The sequence below is a fragment of the Cynara cardunculus genome (assembly GCF_001531365.2).
Source record: "Cynara cardunculus var. scolymus isolate 2C chromosome LG 13, CcrdV1, whole genome shotgun sequence".
Lineage (NCBI taxonomy): Eukaryota > Viridiplantae > Streptophyta > Magnoliopsida > Asterales > Asteraceae > Cynara > Cynara cardunculus.
Genome location: NC_037540.1, coordinates 17,765,279 through 17,775,280, shown reverse-complemented (window position 1 = coordinate 17,775,280; position 10,002 = coordinate 17,765,279). Strand labels below are relative to the sequence as shown.

General features: G+C 34.4%; 1 protein-coding gene across 4 annotated transcripts; it reads right to left on the bottom strand.

Annotated features, from left to right (window-relative positions):
• Positions 1-2,546: 2,546 nt before the first annotated feature.
• LOC112525080 (polypyrimidine tract-binding protein homolog 2-like) lies at positions 2,547-7,933 on the bottom strand. Of its 4 annotated transcripts, XM_025135029.1 has the most exons (12): positions 7,134-7,162; positions 6,965-7,027; positions 6,818-6,894; positions 6,616-6,676; positions 4,797-4,859; positions 4,634-4,707; positions 4,293-4,385; positions 4,063-4,120; positions 3,784-3,888; positions 3,619-3,700; positions 3,352-3,464; positions 2,547-3,061 (listed from the first exon to the last, which is right to left on the bottom strand). In XM_025135029.1, exons 3-12 carry the CDS (start codon positions 6,853-6,855, stop codon positions 2,717-2,719), a joined length of 1,032 nt encoding a protein of 343 aa, XP_024990797.1. In that variant the 5' UTR covers positions 6,856-6,894; positions 6,965-7,027; positions 7,134-7,162; the 3' UTR covers positions 2,547-2,716. The 4 variants fall into 4 exon arrangements, with proteins under 4 accessions (XP_024990797.1, XP_024990795.1, XP_024990796.1 ...); XM_025135027.1 differs by lacking the exon at positions 6,616-6,676 and adding an exon at positions 7,784-7,933 and having other exon boundaries at positions 6,818-7,027; positions 7,134-7,340; XM_025135028.1 differs by having other exon boundaries at positions 6,818-7,027; positions 7,134-7,342.
• Positions 7,934-10,002: the final 2,069 nt, after the last annotated feature.

Genomic DNA, 10,002 nt, shown 5'->3' with positions numbered 1-10,002 from the left:
TATTTTCATGCTTTTCAGGATTTAAGTAAGGTTGGTTGGATTTTTGGGAGCATACTCGTGACAAGATCGATTAAGTCCGAAATTGAAGTATTTTGAGAAAAGTTGTATTCATTCTAATTTCGGTTATGTCGATAAACTTGTTTTGTTTTGCACAACTTGGAATGGTGTTATTTATTATTAACTGTTGCTATGACTCGCTTGCCTGTTACATCTCGTGTTTCCGCTTTAGCGGGGTATGACAGGTGGAGGTCAGGATTTCAGTGTTGAATCGGAAGGAGAAGCTGATGATTCAAATGAGTTGTTATTTGACTTTGAAGCAGACATAGATGATGCTCGAACAAGCTTTCCATTTCCGGTCGAGCTGAAAGGAGAACCTGAACCATTCTTTGTTGAACCACCAAGTGCTCCTAGTACATCTTCTGTACCTCACACTACAAATGTTCAATCTTCAAGAAGGTATGTGCCTATCGCTAAGAAGCTGTCAACTCCAGGGTGGGACAGAGCTAGAGTAAGAGAACCTTGTCTTGAAGACATGTATACCGACATATTTGTTCATCATTTGAAAGCTTTAAGTGCTGATAAAGTTTTGGGTATTAGAAAAGAAACCATTAAATACAGAAAAGAGTATAAGTACTTCCTGAAAGCCAAACGCCAACCCATTCAATTTGTGCAAACAAAGCATCGGATTGTCTCGATAAAGAAGGTGGAAACTAGAAAACTTATAAGAGTTTGGTATTCAGTCTTCTACGTCACAAGGCAAGATGGTAGAGAATGGTACTTCAGTGAAGCTGATTTTCCAAATCTATACTTGGAAGACTTGGAGTATATGTATCATGATTTCCGAAACCAAACTGTCAAATTGGAAGGGATCGTCAGGGGATTAGAAGCCATCAAAAGTTTCTCAAGTGTCAGAGCAAACTGTCTTCTGTTATAAATGTTCAGATGGGATATGAAAGTAATCAAAAGCATGTCAATATGAAGAAGTCGAATCAAGATTTAGAAGACGTTGATGATTATCCTCTATATATGATTCTTGAAGATCCAGAGTTAAGTGTTATCTATGAAAAATCTGAGGGTGCCAAAACATTTCTGAGGTTCGGTGAACTCAAAAAGTACAGTGATGGAACAATCAAGATTATCAGGAAGCAACTTGAGTTAAAGAAAGCTCAAGATGATAAGGCGTCAGGGTCTAACAAGATGAATTTGAGAGAAAGGTTCTTATTATGTTAAGTTATGGAGTTGTTTGATGAGAAGATTGGGTACATGAATGCTATTAGAAGGTTTGAGATGCATCTGGGATTTAGACGTTCAAGATTTTCAATTTCTAGAGCTTGAATCTAAAGGGAAAGAATGTTGGGTTCTATTCTTTGTGCTTCAAAATTATATTCAAGCTTGGTATTTTCCTTTATAATTTTCCTTACTATAAATAGTTTAGTTTTTAATTTAGGGTACTTCATTTGTAACATTTCATTTTGAAGCTTTGTAATCTTTGAAGTTTAATACAAAAACCTTTGAAAAACTTTCTTTCTCTACTCTTACATAATCTGTCATTGTTGATCTTGTTTGAGTTATTGATAATTGTGTTGATTGATTAATTTCTGGAACATCAGGCTCGGACTGGACCGCTAAAATTAATGGACGGGCTTGGTCAATGAAAAAAAGGTTTCGTACAAGCCCACTCGACCCATTATATTATTATAGTTATTTAGTTTTATATATTATTCATAATTTACTGTTTTTTATTAAAAGGGTTTAGAAATGGCTTTTGGCTCGACTATCTCTATAGAGTACCAATCGTCACCCGAATATATATAATATATGATATGTTATATAGTACTTCTCCAATCTCGATCTTGAGATATTAGGTGGATAAATATTTTGCTACTTTTTCATACACTAAATACATTGATATTTTTTACTTCTTATTTTATGTTCGAAAGAACTTAGATAATTTAAATGGTATTCAAACAATAATTCCAACTATGATTTCTTATACATATTTATGCCACATCTACAAAAATTATTGACATGTCAAGCAATCAGCACATGCAGAACAGATCAACCAATCCAGTTGGTAGTCACCCAACCTATCAAGCCAGACCTTACATCTGAGATACGGTGGCATGAGTCATCTCTTTATGGTTCCGTTATTAGAAAAAAACAACAAAAAAGATTACGTTTCTAAAAGGTGTCATAAGTTGTCGGATGTCCCCATATGGTTTTGAAACTAAAATGTTAATGCAAAACTTGTCAGAGTCGTTCTGAGTAGGCTCTTTCTCATCAGTTGCTTGATCTTTTAAGAGTGGCTTCTTAGACAATTACACTTGTAGTCATGTAGTTGTCACTTTGTTATGCATTTTGGTCAAAAAACCTAATATTATGGCCTCCACAAATCTTTGAAATTAACTAAATTACTTTTCCTAAAAGATTAAACATAAACCATTAGTTTTTACTAGAAAACCAACAGAAACAAAATCCTGTGGGTTTTCCAATGGGTTTTTTTCTTCTTTTTTTTTTCCCTGTTAGACTGATTTTGCACATGGTACTATAACCGGTAAATGAGATGATATACAGTCTATCACCAGGTCAGTTTCCAACAAATTTCCAGGTCCACACAGGTTCTGATACCAGTCGCACCCTGATTTTGCTAATAAAAATAACATACCAATCTGGACAGCACAAAATAACAAAGAAAAAGGCCAAGAGAAAGGGGATCCTATTGAGGATGGTAACGCGGTGGTCCTCCCCCTTGTGGAAATCCATTCTGCCCACCAAAGTGGGTTGGCCCAGGACCCATTTCGGAGGGCATCCCTTGCTGTGGCATGTAAGGGTGATTATGCATCTGCATCTGCATCTGCATTTGCATTGGATGCCCTGCTGGAGCACCTGGAGCCCATCCCCCTGAAGACTGAGGAGCTGCATAACCTTCTGGAGCAGGAATGTACTGCCCGCCATTGTATTGGGGTGCCGCTGATGGTGGTTGTTGCCCCAAGATCGACGGTTGTGGGTTCATTATCTGCCCAGCCGGCATTGTATAATCTCTACTCCGATCATTATTCACCTAAAATTCATTTCAGTTAAAGAAATAACAGATTAACCCCCGTCATTGTTTTACTCTCTACATAAATTGGAACTACAACTCACAGACCGACAGTATCAAGCTATCAGATAATTTGATTGTAGGTTGCATTTGATTGAGGGTGGGGCCCATAAAACAGATAATGGGAAAGGAGAACAAGGGGAAATTTAGAAATTGTAAATATTTTGAGAACCGTGAGAATATTTGCACTTGCCAAATGAACTAGTTGGATAGGATAAATGGCATAAAATGACGAGCATCTTATGTTTTACCTTAATACTTAGATCCGTGTGGCGAGAATAAGATATGTGAAGCTTGCAAAACCCTCCATCATATATGCAGTGTCCTTCCAAGGCTTCCTTGGCAACAACGGCCGTCTGAACATCTGAAAAAAAAAAATTAGTTGCACCAATTATATATTGTGTAGACAAGTCTCATGACCAATTCTCTGTACACCAGCTATTTCAGCCAATATTTCACGTTCAACAACTTATTATAACAAAGTGATGTTAGAGATGTTTATGGATCAATTAACTCACCAGGATATTGAATTAAGGCTTGGACTCCTCCATTTTTGTCAAACATGGCAATCTTCAAAACAGGCCCAAAAGCAGAAAAGACCTGATTACAAAACTCAATAAATTGAAAACGCTGCACGTAATGACATATGGACCAGAAACAAATATTCATAGCACTCAAGATACCATGTGTAACACATCCAAGGTGACCGCATATTGCATGTTCTCAATAGAAGCAAGAAGAACATTACTCTCAGATTCAATCTTCTTCCCATCTAAACCCAAATTGAACTGCAAAAGTAACAAGCTAATATATTTTAGATGAGATAAAACAAAAACAAAAAAACTACTATTTTAACATAACAAAACCAGGTAATGTTTTCCTTACACACATCAGTGCTATGACGAAATGAATCATCAAGCTCATTAGACACCCCACAATCAAATAACCAGTTACAGGCTCACCTGACCAGTAGCATCTATTGCTGATGATGCAACCGGAAGCATAGGGTTGGTGTAGTCCCTGAACCAATAGAAAGCATATTAAGTTAGCAACAGAATGTGCATAAAAGAAGCAATCCTAGGAGCTAAAGACGAAAGAATTTGAATTAGAAAAAATGATTCCTTCATCTTAATAAATAAGAACCAAACGAAAACTACAAGAAATTTGCCACAAGCTGTGAGCATTGTTTCACCTGCTACGATGACTCTGGAATTTCACACTCAAATCTGTATGAGCAGAATAAGTTATCTTAAGAGAACATGCTCCCAGCTCTGGAATCAAATACCTGCAAGTCACATAAAAGTCGGTATGAACTTTAAAAAGGGCATCAGAGTAGATAACATGCAAACCAAAAAAACCATGAGCTACATTGTTGATTAACTGCTCCTATATTGCTCTGTATATGGATCTCATTTAGTTCAAGGAACTACAGTCCGATGGTTGTGTGTCATGTTCTGTACAATGTGTCGCTGACATGTGTACAACTGTACATGTAAAACACCACAAAAATATCCAAGAGTTACATTCAATCACCTGGGAATGCTCCTTCCATCAAGGGCATCCTTTGCGGAAGTAGCAGTTTCTGAATCAGTAAACTGCACCAGAGCCTGAAAGACAAATATATTATCAATCCACTTCCCAACGCTGTCATGTAAAAGAAATCCAACAAAATAATATTTCACACAATTTCACGCACCTGAAAGCCAGCTGTCTTCTCAAAAGTTGTGATTTTATGCACAAACCCAAACGCAGAGAACACCTACAGAGCCGATTTTCAGAAACCATGGAGCAAAAAACTACATAACAAAATTATACAATACGTGGCAAAAAATTTATCTATTATCCTCCCAATACCACATATGCTGCCAAATAACAACTCACATTAGACAAAATACAAAAGAATTCATATATAACCAGATCATCTTTGTCTACAAACAAAACGTAACATTATGTGCAAAAAATAAAAGTAGTCATGCAGCTTACAAAAATATTCTGAATAACATTAAAAAAGCATATGGAGCAAAACTGATCTTCATTTTTACGAAGATCTCCAAATTACATTGAAGGTGACTGATCAATAGTTTCAATTAACTTCTGTCAGCACAGAATTGATTGCCCAAGATTTTAACACAAAAGTAAAAGCAGTACCAGCAAGAATTATACATTAAAACACGTCTAGACCATGAATCATTACACTATTTCAGCAGCAAAGTGTGGTTACAGAACATACATGCATATGTGGTCAGAACACCCCATTCTGACTGTATATTTAAGGTGGACGGTAGATCTTAGTGAGGAATGCATATACAAAGTAATGAGTAGCTTCGCATTATAAGAGCAAGAACTGAAGATTAGATTTCCAGTGTTTGATTTTTGTATATGTTGCCTAAAGCAATTTCAAACAGACTTCTCCACAAATACTTATGATAAAGTTCCCATCAATTGGCCAAAATCAAAAATGTATTTCCGTAGTTCATTCCTAATTATTAACAACGTAAACTGAGAAAGTAAATAACGGGCTAACGGCTGAAGTCAAAATTCAAAAAACACACCTTATCCAAGTCAAGATACACAAGAAGATGCAGCTGAATACAAATCAAGCTTTTATCAATTTTCATCTCCACAATTAAATGAATGGAAGATATGGAAAAAGAACACCAAAATCACCCTAAGCATATTAGCGGTAATTCATGTTTTTAACATCACTTCAGATCAACAATATCAAAGATGAAATGTGATTTGAAATATACAAAGCTGCTACTTAGCTTGTGAGTTTTGGGGAAGGTAGATTTTAGTAAGGGAGCATTCTCATAATACTTGATTCTGACTTGAATATTATCAGTCCCCCCAGACCCCAGTACACACATCCTGGGGATTAATCTAGAGAGAGAGTTGTTCAACTTCACACAATCTTCCCAAATCCCCACCCCAAACTTTAAAACTGAAAAGCATACTCAAGGGAAGAGGCAGAAGGTTATAAACATCCTGTCAATTCACCCTAAAAAGAACTCATGACAGCTAAAATTTGGTCGCAATCCCTCTCAAGGTAGCTCTAGGAATTGCTATGTAAATTTTAGCCATCCGATGTATACGTATGGTTACTTACTGATCTTAAAGCCTGCTCGTTTCAGCTTTCCGTTATCTCAAAGCCAGAATGTTTCTTGCCCCAGCAAGGCTAAGAAAGAGCAAGTGATTATAGGCACCCCTCAATCTATATTAACAATACCAAAAGTCTGGTAGTTAGGGGAAACTGATAATGGCATCTTTTCCTTGACTGTTATTTCAGCCAGAACAGTCAAACAACCACATTAGACATTTAACATAACATCATGAATAACTATGCCACATGCACTCAGCACAGACCATGCAGAAAAAAGAAAGAGAGAAAGAGATAGGGAAAATCTGAAAAACAGAATAAACTATCCTAAACTCTTATAATTGTAGGGATAGGAAGAGATGAGGAGGAAGAAAGAGCGAGTGTTAAGGAAGGGGAAGGAGAAAGGAGACAAACACACATGCGCTCTTTCTCCCCAAGCAATAAGCTGCCATCGAAGATAAATCCTTGATATGGGCCTGCTGATCCATTTACATTTGACGTCAAACAATGAAGCTTAACAAGCATGTGCTACAACCTACCAACCAAATGCTATTGGCAACATCTATCTACTGATAGCTTACCTCCTCAAATCATGTGGTACATGAAATGTAATTACTTACCAGGTGTAAGACATCAATGCTGACAAGGCGAGCATCATTGCCCTCAATGGTTACCAAAAGTACATTTCCAGCAACATCTGCAGAGGTTTTGTTGTTCACAATTTCTTGCCTGTTCGAATATTGTAGGTAGACAGTTTTCCCTCGTACCTGAGCTGGTTCCGATGATGAAGCATAATATGATATCATTGCAATTGCTTGATTTTGTTCAGCCTATAAACCGTATACAGATGAAACAATGAGTCAACAGGAATTAGAGGGACTCAGAAAATCATAATGATATACCAGTAACTGATTGAAATTGTCCATTAGCACTTACAAATTCAATAAAGGCTTGATTTCTGTTTGCTCCAACATTACACTTTGTGTTCACAACTTTACCAAACGGTTTTCCAAGTTCAATTAGTTCCTCTTCGGTGCACTCCCAAGGCAAATTCCTCAAATGGAGAACCTTGGATGGCGTCTGTGTGTATCGGAACTGAGGCTGGCTGGAGACAGATGCCATTTCACACTATACAGCTCAATTCTGCAAGAACAGGACGCATTGATCAATCAACTGTTTTTTTCCAATTCAACAACTTGAATTTCGTAACAAAATTATTTTCTTCAGAAAAAGGAACCCAGCAGCAGAATCAATTCACAAAATCGTTGTCTGTTTCACATAATCACATGTTACTCTTCGTCTAAATTACCAAAAAAATACATTAAGAAAATCATTCCTTCCGTATTATTAAATCTGGAAATCCAATTCAAACCCCAACCATAAAGGATAGATGTGATACGAACACTTTGATATGAGGTGGAAAACAAACAATCGAAAGCGTTGAGTGTCTATAAGAAACCGAAATCAATTTGATGATTGAGCAAACAAAGATTAGATAAGCATGTGGAGTGAGATCAACATACGTTTGGGATAATAAAAACAAGAAATCAGGGGAAGATATAAATTAGAAGCAAAGACGACGTTACCTGATGGAGACGATAAGGATTGTTGTGGCAGGGGAAAATTAGGGTTTGAAAGTGGGAAGAAGGTACGAAACAAACAGAAATCGGCTTGATTCGGAGTCGGCAGATAGAGAGCATACAACAGCGATGAGTAGGGCAAGAATAGATTAAAAAAGTAACGGCGATTCAACCTTCCCTTCCCCATCTCCGTTAACTTAAAACACACACACACACACACACGGTGTCAAAATAAGGTTAAACGGTAACAATTTAGGTTTCTTAGTCGGTTAGGTTTTATTTAACATTTTCTTTAAAATTAAGTATTAGTGGTGTTTGGGATTGCATATAAAAATAATTTATTGATTTATTTTGATATAATATTGATAATAAGTATTTTTGAGTATTTGGATAAATAGTTTATACCAATGTTAAACCGATAATAAGAAGTTTTTAAAGAAGTTAAATGATTTTAACTTATAATAAATTAATAAAGACTTTAGTACAAAAATATAAATTATTTTAAATAAACAATCTCAAACACAAATAAAACATCTTTCAAGTATTTTTATATTTCATTTCTATAAAAAAAAAAAATATTATACTAATTATTATTTTTATATATTTTATTATTATATAATATTTTTTGTTTAATACTTGATGATGTTTTTTATTAGATTATGTCTTTTGTTTGCTGTAATTTGTCATATAAAGAAATAATGGTTGTTAAACAATTACTGGTTTTTTTGGTAGATGACATCTTTTACTTAATAAAAGTCAGTTGTTGAGTATGATCGTATGATATAATTATATATTAGAAGCAATGTGTATTGAATTTGGGAAAATTAATGGAGTAAATGTCCAATGAAAAACTAGAAGGGGACTCGCGCAATGCAGCGAGATATATCTTGATTTTAATGTTTTGTTTTATTCCGTTTATGTAGATCTTTAGTACGGTTTTTATGTGGTTTTGAGAAAGGGGTAATGTTTTATTCTTTTAATAAAAATATAAATTTGGAGATATCATAAAATTTCGAAAATAAATATATCAATAGTGATATCAAATTAACTATTTAAAAGTTCTTGTTTTTTGTGTAATTTTTTTTAATTCAAATTGTTTATTATAATTTAATTTAGATTTAATAACGAAGTAATTTATTTTTGATTTAATAATATAATTTTTATAAGGATGATAATTAAGTATTCTGTTAGAACTCAATGATTATCCTAATTATACTTTATATTTAAAATGAAATGTTTATCCTGTATTTGATTATGTTTATCTGCAGTTAGTTACACGAATTCAAACATGAAGCTTTAATAAGTTGTTCTTACGCACAATTTACTTGTAATTTCAAAATTTAAGTAATATGCATTAATAAACAGTACTTCATGCATAAAAATGATTTTTAAGAGTTTTTGTCAAATGCTTTATAATATAGTATATATATATATATATATAAGAATTCTTATTTGGTTTAACCAGTTATCAAACTGAATAATCTAGAAACAAATTAAATCAAGTCTTATTTTATCTGGTTATCAATTAGTTCAAAAAAGAGTTGAAAATCGATTAACCCGAACCAAACGGACCCAAAATTGATTTTACTACTGAATAACATCATTAGTCATGTTTGACTAATATAAAGACAAGTTAGCTTATTTTTGGGTTTATTTAAAAAACTTTGTTTGGCTTATTAGCTTATTAAAACGTTAACATTTCAATAAACTCTAAAAGTTTTTTTTTCTTATTTCTTCCAATTTTGTCCCTAGTTATTATTTATTATTAATTAGTATTATTTATTTTGAATTATTACTAATTATATTAATTACTTTTATTTTATTCTGAATATTAGAGAAATTAATTAAAATAATCATTTTTCACGGTCAATTTCACCTTTTAGCCATTTATCTCTCAATATAATGAATATAGCCATGAGTCAGCAATTGGAAGGTCTGCAATTTGCGGAGGTGCCAAAGTATAGAATATGTCCATAATTATTGGGACCAAATATGTAAATTAGTTATATGTTCGTTAATGTATTTTTTCAAATTTACATATTTGGTCCATGCATGTTGCGAAGGTGTCAAAATGTAAAATATGTTCGCAATTGCAGGGACCAAATATGTAAATTAGTTATAAGTCCGTAAAAATATGTCTGCGTAGGGATGGTAATGGACCCCGACCCGTCGGGTAACCCGGTCCATCCGCCCCGATCGGGGACGGGGAATCCCCGAAAAATCGG